This window comes from Bacillus rossius, chromosome 2 (genome assembly GCF_032445375.1).
Source record: "Bacillus rossius redtenbacheri isolate Brsri chromosome 2, Brsri_v3, whole genome shotgun sequence".
NCBI lineage: Eukaryota > Metazoa > Arthropoda > Insecta > Phasmatodea > Bacillidae > Bacillus > Bacillus rossius.
In genome coordinates, this window is record NC_086331.1 from 81,474,872 (window position 1) to 81,492,329 (window position 17,458).

At 32.6% G+C, this 17,458-nt stretch overlaps 1 protein-coding gene across 5 annotated transcripts in view; it reads left to right on the forward strand.

Moving 5' to 3' along the window:
• The first annotated feature begins 366 nt into the window (after positions 1-366).
• Positions 367-17,458, forward strand: part of LOC134529407 (serine/threonine-protein kinase Tao) — a 172,803-nt gene continuing 155,711 nt past the window's right edge. Inside the window, exons 1-4 of one of the 5 annotated variants that reach the window (XM_063363445.1) lie at positions 367-961; positions 1,060-1,143; positions 11,933-12,221; positions 15,477-15,672. In XM_063363445.1, the coding sequence (XP_063219515.1) occupies positions 1,127-1,143; positions 11,933-12,221; positions 15,477-15,672 (502 nt within the window). In that variant the 5' untranslated portion in view covers positions 367-961; positions 1,060-1,126. Of the gene's footprint in view, positions 1,144-11,932; positions 12,222-15,476; positions 15,673-17,458 lie in introns of all 5 variants that reach the window. The other 4 variants (XM_063363443.1, XM_063363444.1, XM_063363446.1 and 1 more) reach the window with 4 other exon arrangements.

Below are 17,458 nucleotides of genomic sequence, written 5' to 3' on the forward strand. Positions count from 1 at the left end.
CGCGACGCCCATAGCGCCCGTCAGGTACCCCCGGACCTTTCACAGAGGTCGGGTAACGGCATATTATAATATTACTTACGATGTGTATGCTAGTCAAAGATCTTTATAAATTTATTCAAAACAAAGCTAAAAATAAAAAAAATAATGTGCTGAGACTAAATATATATAGAAAATTATATTGTGCCTTAAAATAATAATTTAAGTTGCAAAATTTCAATAATGGTATTGTTTATCAACAAATTATATTTTGTTTTCAATTGTAAAACTTTTTTTTTAATTTTTATAAAATTAAAATTAGTTTATTGCTCATTCGTGTTATTTAAAAATATATAAACATATATTTTGTTTTAAGCAGGTTGTTCCTTCGGACTACTTATACATAGATGATTGCAGTAAGCTGAGTGAGAGAAAAGCATAATCCAGGGGTGTCGTCGGTTGATGCTTGTGAATTTTAAAACATAAATAATGCGTTTGTGGTAACTTATTGCTTAGCCAGATGACAATGTTTGCTTTTCTGCCGCGTGTGTACGTTTTTTCTCCTAAGTGAACGCGCGCATGCTATAAACGCCATCTTGAAACAGAAGTCAGTAGAGATGAGTGGTTAACGATACGATTTTTACTGTGGCTTATTTGTTTGTTTCGAAATTTAGGCAAAAAATGTGAATCGAATTGGGGGTTAGGGAGGACGTAATGCAGTGTAATTGCTGAATTCTGAAAACCCTTGTTTGGTTATTTGCTCGGTAATAAGTCCCAATTGTAGTACCTCGGAAAAGACTACATTTAGGATTGTTATCCTGTACATTGTGTGTAGAATGGTTTCTAGAGTTCGTGTACATACGTGCTAAACTCATGCAGACATTTGCGGAAAGTAATGTTTCTATTGGTGACGAGTTTGTGCTGTGTGAAGTGAATACGTGGCTTCAGACGTTTTTCGGAGCTGATATACCTCGTATGTTTGCAGGTTTGAGATATGTTCACGTGAACGATGGCTTAAGTGTGATGTAAAACATTTACATAGTGAAGGGGAGAAAAAAAACCACTGTATTTGTCATCTTCTAGACGGAGTTTGTGTGGTACACATCCAACAGGAAACAATACTTCTCTCATTTAGTTGAATAAGGATACTATGCCATCTGTACCTAGGTAAGTCGTTTTCCTCTGTAAATGTCATGTTATAAATTACATTACTAGCTGGTTACGTGAGGCTTACTTCACCACTGTAGGTTATACTTCTAGTAATGACAAGTTTTGGAAAAATTGTGACTAAATATGAAATTTGTTTCTGAATATTTGTAAGCACTAAATAGTTTCAATTTGGTTGACTAGGGTGTTTATGATGAACCTTTTTTTTTTTGTTCGTGTAGTGGACATTCGAGTGTTTGTGTTAAATTTATGATCTTGCTTTTGAAAAGGGAAATTGGGGTAAAGGGCATAAAGTAATGTGAGATATATTTGACAACTTCTTAGTTTATTTGCAAAATAATATCTTTGTTCCAAATAATGATGCTTTGTTAACCAACTGCACTGTCGAATTAATAAACTATGCTAGGAGCGCAACACACACCACACAACACACAACACAATGTTATCTCAATAGAATATTAAACATAAAAATCTCAGGACATCACCAACCTTAGAACTTGAAAATTTAAAACGGTAGATAATATTTTTTCCAAGAGCTGCTTTTAATAATTCATGTTTATCTTTATTATGAATGATAATAATTTTTTATAAGTATTTTTTTTTTTTTTACTGTGTGAAAGTTTGAGATGTATATAATCTAAACAATATGGTGGCGTTCTACACATTTATGCTTCTTTAAAAAGTTGTAACACTTTCAAGTATGGTGGATGAAAATGCAAGCAAAATCTGAAGTTCAAAATGGTAATACTCTGATATTGGGACTTTTTAGAACAGAAAGAAAATAAATCAGAGAATATGGTTTTCACTTACTATACACGTCCCTAACTTTACTCAGATGGGATGGTTTCATAATTCAAACTTTTTTGTGAAAAAATTTAATTTGTATATCTTACATTACAATATTTGTGTTGCCACCACCATTCATTGTTTACCTGCAACAAATAGGAATATATATCGTTCATGACACTGCAATATGTCATAACCCTCAATTCCAACCAAACTGACTTTGAGACATTGTCAGACTCGTTGTTTACATCTACATCTTCCACAAAAATGTCATATCCCTCAAAAAATGTTTGCTGTTATATTTTGATGAAAAACAAAATGTTGTAACCCCAGTGTTCTGCTGGGCTAGTTCCAAAATGTTTCTGTTGTAAACTTGTACTGTTGTGGTATATGACATATTGCAGTGTCATGAACGATATGTTTTCCATATACTTGAGATTTTCTGGCATTACCCCTGAAAGGAAGGTTTCTTAATTGCTACTGGTTTGTGAAAAAATAACAGGTTACAGCTTATATTACAATACCTATGTATTCACGTTATCACTGCCATTCTTTGTTTACTAGTACAGTTTTTTTGGAGATTTTTATTCAATGTAGATGTTGTAATAATTAGATTTGTTTGAATAATGATTGTATTGCAATTGTAAGGAATTTTTAATGCTTGTATTTCATATTTGTTGTTTTATTAGAATAAGTAATTGTATTACGAAAAGTTTGTTTTGTTACATTGCATTTAAAGTACGTACCATTTTGAGTCACGTGGTAACGGACGAGTCTAAAGGGAGGTAAAAATTTTAACAGAATTGTTAACGTCATTCAATTTCTTTGGGGAATATGTGCTGTGCACTGAAGCAGCTGACACATTTAATTTTGCACCATTTCCAAGAAATTATTTGATTACAGCCATCCTATATTTTTTGTTTGATATGGCTGGTGTTTCATATATCATGCACATGAAAGAAATTGTGAAATAAGAAATAATTATGATTGTAGGTTGAAAAAAAAATCCTTTATATTCGACTTACGATCATAATTCATTATTAAATGGATATATTTTTTTAAGTACAGGATCTTCTGACGTACTGAATTAAAACAGCAAGCATCATGTACCACAGTATTAAGCCAATAGGATCATGCCATCGGGATCAAGCCTTCAGAATCCAGGGATAAACGTCAATATATGAAGTAATTTTAATTCACTACAGTTGCCACAGTTGTGTTAAACAAAGAGGTACACAATCATGGGTAAAGAATGAATGCCGGCAGCAGTGTGAAAACACAGGTAATGTAGGCTTTAAACTGTTATTTTTCACGATCCAGTAGGAATTAAGAAACTGTCCCTTCAGGGTAAATTTCGGGACATGTGTAGTTTGTGAAAACCATGTTTTCAGATTTTTTCTTTCCTTTCTATAAAGCCCTGATATGCGAATAATACCCTAAAATATACACATTTTCATACGTCTCCGTGTAGAAAAATTAGTCTAATTTCAATATGGCTGCCAATAAAAAATTAAAAAAAATTTGTTTTGTACTGTTCAATAGTTGGTACATCTATGGTATAAATATAAAAATTTAATAAAATAGTTGTGCAACCCCACTTAGGTGATTTCATATGGAATGACCCTATTTGGAGATTGTCCACTTAAATCACATGAAAATAATCTCTGAGAGGTTTTTTGATTTCTAACAAAAATTGTGTTTTTTTCTCACATATGTATAAATAAAAAGCCACATATCCATACCTTACTTAAGTTTAATATCTATTTTTTATTTGTGTGAATCAATGAACAACTTTTTTTTCAATGTTGCTTGAGTGAAAATTGTAATACAATTACTAAGACCACTACAATTTACATAAACTACATTAAGCACATTCAATATAGTGATAATATGATAGGAAGCTACTAATAGTGTATTCTTGTTGTATTGCTAATGGAACAGAATGATACAAGCAATTTTTATGCACAAGTATTACATTTATAAATGTAATACTTGTGCATAAAAATTGCTTTAGATAAGTAACTCATGTGGTGTTACTTATAAATAAGTAACACCACATGAGTTACTTATCTAAGCAAAATCTCACTATAGGTGAACATAATACTTCCAATAGACACACAGACATTATCAGCTTTGCTCAGTCTTCAGAAACATAAATATAGAATACTGGTTATTTATAGTTTGTAGGGGATTCCTAATAAACATAAGTTATTTATTTATCCTTTCAATCAAATGTGTAAGAGGCACAATTATTTGATAATTCTCAGTCTAAACATCAAGATTACCAGTTGACTGAGATTCCCGTGAACCATTGTCTTATTTCAGGCATAAAATAAAAGTGAATTATTATCTTATTAAATCCATGCCCTTTATTACCATCTTATGAAATTGATGACATTAGTAATACTCTTCTTATACTCTTTACTAACACATTAGGGCCATTCCATACCAAAATGAGCCTAAGTGCAAAAAATTTAAAAAAATTATAAACAATGTTTATTCACATAATACTGTAGAAAAATGTGTCACAGTCCATTGTCCAAAAAATTATTATGATTCATTAATTATTTCTTTTGTTTTCTACAGTTTAACTTTGTCTATCTGTGTGGGGAATCAAAAGTAAAATTGTTAATTAAGTTGGCAATATTGTTTTTAATATTGATAATCAGCTGATGCCTTTGATTTTAGTGCAGTGACCTTGTTGAAAGTTTATACTTTGCTGCAGCATTCTCAATAATAGTAAGATAATTAAAATTGCTTCAATATAGCTCAAGTTTATTTTGATATCATCTGTGTAACACACGTTATCAAAAACATATAAAAGTTTACATAATAATTAAACCATAACACTTATAAAATTAATGTCTAACAAAAGTGAGGTTATGTCTCTCAGTAGCATTTTGATTACCAAAGAAAATATTAATATTAAAATTTAAGGAGTAAAAATATGGTAACGGGTGTTACGTAGCATTGGTAACGGGTGTTACAAGCGCTATTAACATGTTGATTTTGTGTACAGAAATTGTTCGGTACCATATTATTGTAATAGAAAACAAAAACTTAACCAAAAAGAATTTTGTAGATGTGTTATGAAACAAATTCTTGTTTTAAATTGTTAGTTGGAATTTTATCTGCCAAACTGTCCCACAATAACTGCCTCATAAACTTTAACAAGCTATTTAAATTATAAATGTAATTATAGTAAAGTAGCTTACCTTGGATTATTTTAAGTAATATGTGTAAAAGAAAGTGTAACACTCTCCTGGCTGTGTATACCAAAGTTGTGTGTTTCAATTAACACTAGGTAGTAACATGAAACTTATTTTTCATGTCTTGTCTTTAGTCCTTAATACCTCTTAGTTTATTTTGCTGGGAACACTTTAATATAATATCTACAGTCAAACAACATGTGTGGATGACAGTAAAAGGAGACAGAAGAATTCACATTGAAACTGCTAGAGATTTCCATGATCACGTAAACAGGAAAGTTACTGGAATAGAAAGTTTTTATGTTGACAAGACAGAGTTGTTACAGAATGAAACTGTACTAAATAACTACTGGAAAAGTGTTTTTCCAATTCCACAAATACAAGCAAGTCATCACGTCAGGGTGTACAATTTTAATAACATTCTAGTTGGGAAGACATCATCAAGTTTGATGTCAAAAGTTACGATTAGAGCTGAAATTGATGAATATGATTTTGAACCATCTGTATCTGTGTTGACAGAGGTTGGGTGTCGTCTCCATTACAATTATGTGTACTCAGATTCAGGCAGTGAGGACAATCCTGAAAGTTGCCAGTTTATAGAAACTTTTCCTATTGCTAGCCCAGGAGATATACAGTCTGGTATGTTTTTTCTAATAAATGTTCCAAGCTTGCGAGGTCGCAATAATTCAGAAGGAACTGTATATAGATATGCTGCAATTTCTCAAGGAAGCGTAGATGATGAAAAGTGTTTGTCAGTAATGTTTTTGAAATCTCGTGGACCAGATAAAACTTTCTTTATTGCCGATGATGGAGACATTACATATGTACATTTCAATCAAGTAATTAGTAAATTACCAAACCCAAACGTACCGCCAAAGGGTATTTTCACAATTCTGTACAAATTTGAAAAAAAAAGTAGATGTGTTTGAAAGAGTTTAGGTAGACATTTACTTGTAGTAATAAGTAAGTTTATAATTCTGTTTTGTTATTGTGTAATTTTTAATGGAAACTTGAGCATGTCATCAGTGATATTTCAGAAATCTTGTGAACTAGGCTAATGAAAATTGTCATTAGGAGGATATTATATGTGTTCATTTAATTTAAGTACATAATTATTAAATAACCAAACCAACCAAATAATATACATACAAAGTGATGTTGAAATTTGGAAAATATTAGATAAGTTATGTTTAAAAGAATGAGTAGATGTATATAAATATATGTATTTAGTTTAAGCTGTGAGAACTAAAAGTAAATATATATGCTTATTTTGAGATTAAACATATTTTTTTTAGCGAATAGACAAGTTACACCTTACTTTTATTTCATTATTTTGTCATCTTGGACCTATAACTTGGAGAATATCCATGGGTACTTTGGATGTGTAACACCCGTTACTAACCTTGTAACACCCGTTACGTTACTATTTTACTAATGGATTGGTTAATAGTTTGTCTACACACAACTTCTTGACATCAGTGTGAAGTCTATAAGCTTGGCTTGGATTCAAAATTTTTTTCCAATTTTTTTTAAATTTCAGTTCACAGAGTTTAGAGATTAATCACTCTGAACTATAGTAAGATGTCCATTTGCTGTAACACCCATTACCATTTTTTCCATACTTTATTTTGCATTTGCTATGCTAATAAACTGCTTCTACAGCAATACTTATATTCATTTAGCAAAGTGCTATTAACAGATATGTTAAATGATTTCTTAACATTTTTAGTTTATTTAATATTGACTTTTTTTGTTGTCCAGACGTACCACCCGTTACTATGGAATGCCTGATTACTAGCTAGATTTGTACTCTTGCTATGTAGTAAGATATTAAAATTTTAAACATTTTCTCCAAGCTTTCTTATGTTTACAATGTAGCATAGTAAAAAGCCTTTAAAACCTCCATTTGATGTTCATAGTTACTTTTTGAATAGCCCGTCAAAGATCAAAGCAACATACTTCTGAGGCATATATAATTCAAACTATTCCTTGGCAAAGAGTAACAAAATAATTACAATCTTTCGGAAGAATTGTGTTTTTACAATTCCTGTGAATACATATTTTGTAATATGTTTCATATTTCTTACAAATAAAAATGACCCTGAGATGTAAATAAATTGTAAGAAAATTTTATTTTAAGGTCCATAAAAGTCCTGAAATTGGTTCATGAGGTATTTAAAGACTCTGAATATGTTCAATGTCCAAATATCTTAAGCAGATGAAATAATTCTTATGTTAAATTTAATCATAATGCCCAAAAGGTGTGAAGACCTAATAATAGCCATTTATTCTGCTTTTGTACACTGCTCTTATTGACAAAAGTTGTTGCTGACTGAACTAACAAATTATTTATCTTTAAAAGTGTCTTGCATTGGTGTAAGTGATGTGAGAATTTAGGGACATAACACCATTACAGAGCGTTTCTCGATTTCACGAAATAAGTGATTTGCACAACTTCATATTGGTTTTCAGAGTATTTTAGGGTTATAAAGTACACCAATAGTCTTAATGACCACCAGTAGATTATTTAGTTTGGAAAATATCAAGTATGCTACATTACAAGTAAAGTTGGCAATATTAAATTAAATTAAAATAATTTAAATTACACTTGGTGTTAGTCTGTCAAGGAGTCGCAACAACAGGTCCAGGGAGTGATGTCGTGACTTTTTTGATTGTAATTTCTTCGTATGATTTGTATTAGCGTAAGCTTTGCCGTTCACCCGCGTCGAGGTGGCAGCAGGTCATGAAGCGGACTATCCTGTATTGCGTGCGATACGAACTACGTAAAACGGTCAATAAGTGGCAATTACATTGTGGACCTAAGAAAATTAATTTACTGATTAAGTACACTAACTGAAAAATTACAGTTGTAATTTACCTACTCCAAAGATCTCAGTAACAGTTGTGCTTATCTGTGTTTCCGTGGTGCAAAAACAATATTATTTAATTTATTTATTGTTCATCATCCTGACTTGTGGCAATGATATAAGCGGAGTCTTACAAACCAAAATCCTACCTAAAACTATAATGTAACTTGTTATGTTTTTCTGCTCTACCCATGAGCCAAAGTGGTCATAATGGCGGACCAGTGTGTGCAGGGTATCTACCGACCCTGGAAAACCTGGAAAAATCAGGGAATATTGTAATCAGGGAAAAATCAAGGAATTTTTGTTTGGCAGGTTGTAGTTGGCAATACGTTTTTTGTTTATTGATCAGCTTGCATTGACGTAGCATTAAGTGTATCCCCTCCCATTTTTATTTTTGAATGGCAAATATCGAACAGTTCCCACGTCCATTTTCTTTTATTTACCATCGGATTCGGAAGTGGCGTTAAATCACGTGATACAAACTGGTTCAAGCTGGTCTGTTATCCTGCTGACGTGACGTGCTGCAGCATGTGCTTCCCACGTTCGGATTATACCGACAGGTGCATTTAATTTTAAGTATTTATGGATGCCCTCAACGTAAACTGGGCATTTTTGTTAGCTTTGAAAGTATGTATCACAGACACTTTTGGTGAAGATTCGCCATAATTGCTAGAAATTGGTAGTTGTGGGCTTCATACGGTCCATGGTGCTTTCAAAACTGGAATTTTTGCTACACAATGGGACATTGTTAGTTTTTTGAGGCACAATTACTATTTGTTTAAGCATGTACCTGCATGGAGGGCAGATTACATTAGAATAACTGAATCAGAGATTTTTCCCAAGAAATTTTGTGCAATCAGATGGATTACTGCAGTTGCTGTGCGTGCCATGAAAACTTTACCCCACCTGAAGAAATTTGTTAGTGAAGTTTCTATTTCATCTGTCTCTTTCATTGTAATGAAAAGTGCTCTTGAAGATAATCTTCTAGAAGTAACATTGACATTCTTCCACTCTTTGGCATCAGAGCTGGAATTGTTTCTTACAATGTTCCAAAGTGAAACACCCATGGCACCTTTTCTCTATGATTCACTGGTAGACATTTTATTAGCTTTGGCAGGAAAGTTTGTGAAAGCAGAGGTACTGAATTGCTTTAAGGAGAAACACAATGTATCTCAATTGGATGTAGATAACCAGGAAAATCTACTGACTGCTAACAATATCAAGTTGGGTTATGCATTATGCCATGCCATCAAGAAAGAGAAAGTACCAGAAAAGTTTGTCCTGTTACTGAAAAATGATGTTAGGACTTGTCCAAAGGTTATGGTAAAAAAACTTCAAGACAAAAGTCCCCTGAAGTACAAACTTACCAAGGGAATTTCCTGCTTATGTCCATCGGTGGCTTTAAATTCGGGTGTGAGGAAAGAGCTTTTGAAGTACAGTTTAGAATGTTGTCTTCAAAACAGGTGGCTATCAGGACAAGAAGCTGATAACATTGAGTAATCATATGAGTTGGTATGTTCCTCGCAAGATTCTGAAGCACTGTTCTCGTCTTTTTCTCGAGAAGACAGGCGCCTTGATCACTTGTGGATGCTCATTCTTAAGGCACATGCAGTAGCTGCCAAAACAGGCCTACTAAAGTTTGTGAGGATGATGTTGGTACTTTCCCATGGAAATGCATAATTGGAAAGAGGATTTTCAGTGAATTCTAATTTGCTAACTGAAAACTTGTAGGAAGAAACACTGATTGCACAAAGACAAGTGTATGACTTTCTTCAACGTTCTGGAGGTGTAAAGCATGTTGAATTATCCAAGTCCATGTTACAGTATGTAAGAAATGCTAGTTGTAGGCGTAAGGAAGCCCTGCAAACAAAACAAGAAGAAAAGGAAGCTACAGACAAGAAGAAGGCAGAAAAAAGAAGGGTTGAAGAGGAGATCAAGGCATTGCAGTTGAAGAAGGCTGAGTGTTGGATTTGGCTCGTTCTGAAGCAAGTGCAATAAACGCAAAAGTTGATTCACTGCAAAATTGATTGGAGCTTCCTTTTACTAATGTTTTTGCAAAAGTAAGTGTGTGAAATATTTGTGGCAGCATGTTTTATTTGTCATCAAATGAGTCACTTTGGCCTCGTCTGGAAGAAGGTAATTTTTTTTTACTTATTTAAGTGAGTTGAAATACTTTGAAACCCGTCAAAATACTGCTATGCAGTTTTTTCAGTTTCGTGGAATGTCGTAATTGTGTTGCAGACACCTGGAAAAATTCCGTTTTATTCCCTGGAAAACCTGGACAAATCAGGGAATTTCATATACTAGATCTGGTAGACACCCTGTGTGTGGCAACATAAACCCGTTTAATTTATTCTATGTCATGAACCTTAGGGGATGTACTAATTATATTGGTGTGCCAATTGAATATATTTGGTAAACTTAAGTAGGAATAGCAAGAAGTAATCACTGCTTATAAATTATGCAAGAAAACTGGCAGTATTCAATTGATAACGGGAAGTCTTGTCTTAATTTTCAGAGTCTCTTGGTAGCGTGGGGGCAGTGTGTGCTATTTCAAATGCAGAGCAAGTGCTATAGATATGGTTTAAATCTCTTCACTGGAAAACTTTTTATGGTTTTCTAACAGATTACTGAATCATACAAATATTGTACGTTTTTCTTAGTAAAAAAAGTAAATTGAGAACTTAAAAGTAGTTTATAAGTTAATATTAAATTATTATATTCTAAAAATGTAAATGTTTAGCATTAAAAATTTTTGCAATGAAATTAGCACAACAATTACTGTGAATCAGTTCAATGAGATAAGTAATTAATGTGTATTAATATATAAATAAACTTCCTTCAAGCAAACCCAAATTCCCTTGCATAATTTTAATTTTATATTCTACATTTTCTAACTAACCTACCAAAGAAAATTCAATCTCAAGTTGAAAATTGCAATTTTTTTAATATTAATACAGCTAAGCTTAAATTTTTATCAGGTGACATGTAGAAGCTAAAATAACACAAATTATTTACCAAGTTATGTAATTTTAGAATAAATGGCTTTTCTTTTTTGTATTTTTAGTATTTGGTTAAATGGACAGCAACATGTTTATTCCTACCCTGATATGCTTTCTTTGGTCGGCAACTGCATCGGCTATATTTCTGTTAGCATTTGTGGTATTGTGTGTATGAAGTCAAATTTTCCTTCTAATCTTCTGCTTTACAAACTGTCATGCCTAATTTTATACCAATGCGTAAAAACAAAAATTTGGTAGAATTAGGCATCATGTAGGGTGGGCTTGAACAATTTTTTTATTTCAGTCATAAATTTTCATTGTGCTATATCTGTGATATGTTTTAAAATTATTGTGAATATTTCAGTGAGGAAATTATAGATTGGTTTTTTCTTTATGAAACAAAAATTAAGCCTGATTTTTGGAACTGGGCACGTTTTCAACAGTTTTTCAGTCTTGATGTTTAAAGTATTGTTTTTTTACACTGATAAAATTATATAGCTATTAGTAAAATGAGGCAGACATACCTCATTTTTTTGGCGTATTTTGTGATATTTTTTAAGCCATTCTTTATTTATGTGCTTGGCAACCTTTTTCTGTTAGGAAAACTGTGAACACTAACAGTTTAGTTTTTCCAACATTGCTCAAAAACATTTAGGGCTCACACAATGGAATGGCAAGGTATTAAAAACATTAATTTTCAAAACCCCTCTTCACCAACTTCAGTGAAACCATACATACAGTTTAGCACTGCAGCTGGAGATATAGCACTTTCAATGCCTGGTTGCTTGCACAAAACAGAACATTTCTTTAATATTAGGTGTCACATTTCCGTCCAGTTTTCAGCATTATTTGCTCTTTACAGCCTATTGTATTTATGTTCTTGACAGAATTGCAGCATGTGTTAGTTTTACACTCTTAATTCCAGACCAGGAAGCCTTAAAGATCCTGAAATTTCTGAGTTGTTTGACAAAGAAGACCCTGAGAAGATCTTTGAAGATCTACGTGAAATTGGCCATGGAAGTTTTGGTGCAGTGTACTATGCCCGCTGTCTCATCACTAAGGAAATTGTGGCAATCAAGAAAATGTCTTACTTGGGCAAACAGAGCATGGAGAAGTGGCAAGATATCTTAAAAGAGATACGCTTCCTTCGCCAGTTAAAACATCCAAACACTATTGAATACAAGGGATGTTTCCTTCGTGACCATACAGCATGGGTAAGTTGAAATTTAAATTTCATTGTTAATTAACTGCTTGCTTGTTGCAAAGTTTTTTTTTCAAGCATGAGTTAGTATGTGATATTCTGCTGTAAGTAATAAAATGTAATTAATTTTTTTGTTATTGAATTTTAAACAATTCAGATAAAACATCTTCAATGTTGTTTTATCAACACTCTGTGGTATTGGATATGTAATTATGTTGGCTTCCACCCACTACTGTGTCATGTGTATAGTAGGTACCCTTGTTAATCTGAATTCTGTAAGCTTTACTTTCAGATCTGTCAGCCAATTATTTTGATAAACTTAATGTAACTCCTGCAAGTAATACTTTTGCCAAGAACAATGTAGTTTGTATGAGTGTTACTTTAGTGTGGTTGACAGAAAGTGGTTTGCTAATGGAAGGTCTGTGTTGTGATCGGGAGAAAAGGGGTATGTCACTTGGGGAGGTGGGCAGGTTTTTCCGGGAACCCATTGGGCTGGTGCACCGGTCTGGCTGGCCAGTCCACGTCCTCCAGCCTTGTAACAGTATAGTAAGTTTGATGGAAAGGCATATAGTTAACATAGGATATGCTGTATAGACTCTAAAAAATTTATACTTTGGCAGTTGTGACTTGCACAGTATGAGGTTCATATTTAAAGCAAGTTAAAGAACACTTACAAATTAGAGGAAAAAGCCTATGCTGCAAAATTTTAACTTTTTTGAGTATTGTCTTATGATGAACATTTGCGATATTTTTCTTTTCTTCTACACTTGAGAAATATGTGATGTACACCAACCGCTTGAAGTAATGCCCTAATTCGTTCCAGGAAAACAGAACGCTAATGAAAACAGCTAATCAAATGCTTTTATTTTTTCCATAAGAGGATGTTAATCAAAATAATTTTTTTTCCAGTCAGGTAAATCAAGACATTACTCCTGTTAAAATCAATTCACAGTACTAATATATGTCTAAATATATTTGAAGTACATTTGAGATTAAACAACCTAAAAGTAAATTCAGAAAAGTCACGTACCACATTGTTCACATGATAGGGCTTGGATATAACATTCCTTAGAGGCTCTAACAATATATATGAGTTATAAAATAATAATATGTGCCAACCCAAACCTCCCTGGCCAGTTCACAATTTGACTGAATTGCACATACTTAAACAATTGGCAGCAAATGACTCAGAAGTTGCAGGTAGTGTGGTGTACAGTTCTGTCTCTGTGTGTTACAATACTCAAAACTGTTATGGTAATTTTCAAATAAAAGAGTTGAAATGAAATTAGGTAATTTTTTTTTAATGTTGTCCAAATATACATATCCTTTACACAGCAAATCCAAAATAAATCACTCGCTTACTCTCGTTGATCATTAATCACAGTTCTGTGCCATCATGAAATACTGTCACTAGTGACTCCGTTGTCTATGAACAATAATGCTTGGGGAAAAAATCCTGGCAGACCAGCGAACCACCCAGGCCTATGCTGCATGCCTCTGGCTTACAAATTCCAGTTAAACAATCAGAAAAATTCTCAAACAAAGGTTCATCTTAATAGCGGCATGGCCCTGGCACCCTGACGTGACATTATCCTCCTTGATTCACACTACTATTATTTGTGATCTGCCATCCCACACGTCTTTTCGGCACAGTAATTGATTAACGAGGCTACGTGCAACTGCGTACCACCCGAAGGAAGGGGCAGGTGCATGAGTGACCTATCCAGCTAGTCACAGCACATCCCTCACAAAAACATAGCATTACCAATATTTCCTGCTCCCAGCACCGAGGATTTTTCTACAGAGATAACAACCAGAAAGGAATTACAAGTCTGGTGACATCATTTATAACCAATGAAAAATATACCAGCCAATAATGGTGCATAGCAACAACACTCCCGTCCTTTCTCACACACTCTGGACTCTATCTCTTTCTCTCTTTCATTCTTATGCAACAGTCCAACTATTTATTGCATCATCTTGTCTTCAGTCAAAGAATCATGGTGAGATAAAATAAAATCAAAGAAAATTATGTGAATAGGCTCATTTTCGAAACAAAGCAAAGCAAGCCACACTTAAAACATATATTTTAAAGCACATAAAAATTTATCTACAGAAACAAACGGGTAAAAATAAGGGGCTTATTCACTATGAAGTAAACAAATTGTCAAAATAACTTTAAAACCATGAAATAATGTTAATTAGGATCATACAACTAGGAGCAAACACAGGAATAGTTAAAAGGAAGAAAAAAAAAGTTATTTAAATGATATCAGAAAACCTAACCATTGTACTGAATATAAGACAGCATAATAAATTGTTTTTAGACCATTGAAAAAGCAGAAAGGGCAGTAAACTGTGTTATTACAATTGTTATTAATATAGGATATATATTTCAATTCTAATAAGGTTAAAAAAAAACCATAACCTGAGTGTTTTCTTTTATAGAAAGGTTACTTAACCTGTTAACGTAATTCCAGACTTTGTAGTTTACTAAATGCATGTCTGCCTTGATTTGCCACTAGTACATCTAAGTAGGCGTTAGGTAAAATAGCCCTGAAAACTTCTATTCTTTCTTTTCAGAGATGCTGCTTATGTTCGAGATGGCTTAATATAAACATTGGCTGAACACTTTGGTCGTCGTCAGAGATAAATACGCAATGAAGGAAGCGAATAGCTATTAAAGAAAGAGCCAAATATTGTTTGTTGATTCAACACATTATTAATTTGTTGCATTGTATTTAATGCTACACAAGTACTGATGCCATTGTGCATGCATGGAAATTAAAATTCATGTAAAGAAAAAGGAGCTACTTTGAATCATGCCGTAATTTATGGTGTAATTTCTTCAAAACCGCGCAAATCAAACAGTGTTACTTTGAGGGGTAGGTGTGAATTAAAATTACAATGAACCCAAATACGCTGTTTTCAGGTCACACTCACTCAAAATCTACAGGCGTACACAAAAAAGTTAGCAAGATTTATGTGCTGCAATATCATGACAACACATTTATTTCAAGAATTAATTTTTTAAAAATTATATTTTGACTCCTGGGTCACTTTCCAAAATTTAAATTTTTTTAAATTTGTTGTTATTGTACGTATATATTTTGTCTTTTCCTTATTTTTAAGTGTGTCACGTTAAATATTCTGGTATAAGAGTTACTGAAATGTTTACACTAATTTGTTATCACAACATGTAATACATTGCCAGGGAAAGAAATCATCATTTAGCCTAAACAATAGTTTTGTTTTTCCTCGTTTTCAGCTGGTAATGGAGTATTGCCTTGGCTCGGCATCCGACATCATTGAGGTGCATAAACGACCATTGAAGGAAGAAGAAATTGCAGCCATTTGTGATGGAGTTTTACGAGGCTTACACTATCTGCATTCTCTTGGACGTATTCACAGAGATGTCAAAGCAGGAAATATTTTGCTGACAGAAAATGGAACTGTTAAACTTGGTGAGAACACTGTTATATATTCAAAGAGATATATTTAGACACAAGCTTATTATCAGAAATGACCTTTTAAAAAGATACAACTTTGTTAAATGATACTAATTATCTTAAATGTATATTCATATCCTATCATAATTTCCCATCATTTTCACCTTTATCTGTAGTAAAATTATTACCTGGCTAAAAATATTTTTAGATTTGTTTTATCAAATGTTGTGACATTAAATTCTGTAAGATTTTAAGCTGTTATAAAATATGATAACTGAACATAGCATTCAGTTTGAGATTACAGCTACATTGTGAGGTATGTTACAGATATTTTGAGTTATTAATATAGTAAACACTTTTTGGCTAGAGTATTCTAAACTATTAGAATAATTTTCATCTATTTTATCTTAAGAGCATCCTAGAATCTTTGGGTCACAGTACTTAGTTTCTTGTGAAAAGTTACAAAGCTGCTTTTGTTTCTATAAAATCACTAATAAATATCTGAGCTCATCAGCTAGTCAAGAGTTTGTGCATATTAGTTTTAAATGTCTGAATCTACATTCAGGCATACTGTGGAAAGTTAGATGTTAGGGCATGCATTTAAAATAAATATATTTGAACCTCATTTTTACATATTTCAAGGAACAAGAACAAAAATATGTTAAAAGCAAGAAAAAATATAAAGGGGTAAGAGTTAAAAAATTTTTTATTAACCCACTATTATAGGAACAATGAGAATAAACTATACACTAGAAAGAAAATGTCAGAGATGCTTACATATTTATAAGTAACTAGAACTTCACTACATCACACAGTGAAAACAATAAATCCATCAAGTCTTGGGGTTCTTCACAATTATGTTCAAATTTGAACATGAAATATTCATATCTTGGGCAAGGGACATCCATATTGAATCATCTCAAATTGTCCCCTTTTTCTTACACAATTCTTTTTTTTGGACTATGTATAACTTCATGTTAGTATTTAATTAATTTCGTTTTTTTTTTTTTGAAAGAATTCTATTGATACAACTTTCAAACAATTTTCTCATTTGGGAATAGAAAAATTTACAAACATTTTCTTTGAAATGTTTGGAAATTGTTTGTGAAACTTTTCTATTGTAAAGTGACCATCGCTGAACATGCAAAAAGACACTATATTTACAGGAATTGGTTACGTTGGTTAATAAACTTATTTCAATAAGGGCCCAATAATGCTCTTGTTTATTTCAGTAACAACCACATGACTAATTTCATGCATAATGCATTAAAGATTAAAGGAAGAGATATAAAACCAGAAGCCTCCATCTTGTTTCAACAGAATTTACTTGCTCACATCACAGAAGTTTTGGTTTATGGTTGTATGGTTTACTGTAGCATAAGGCACAAAAAAATTAAGGTTTACAATGGCAAACAAAGCTGCAGTGACCACATGCATTACTTAAAATGAATGAACTTCACAATATTCACTTTCAAACTGTTATTGTTCTGTCTATTTGTTATTAAATGCAGCACTGTTTCAATGTAAATTGCGGAAAACAAGTTTACATACAGTGGGAGAGTAATTCCTTAATACTATAGAAAGAATGACAGACCAAGTAAAAAAATACGTTAAATCACTGAAATTCATAAATCTCAGGTACGTAAAAATGAGGTTCTTCTATAAATGATTACTTAGTCAAAATGCACAATTTCACTTGTAAACTGCATTAAAACTAATTTACTATTAATGTTATATGTTTGAAGTTAAATACAGTAAAAGATCTTTAATCCAGCAGTCTATGGTTCGGCACATTCTGTTA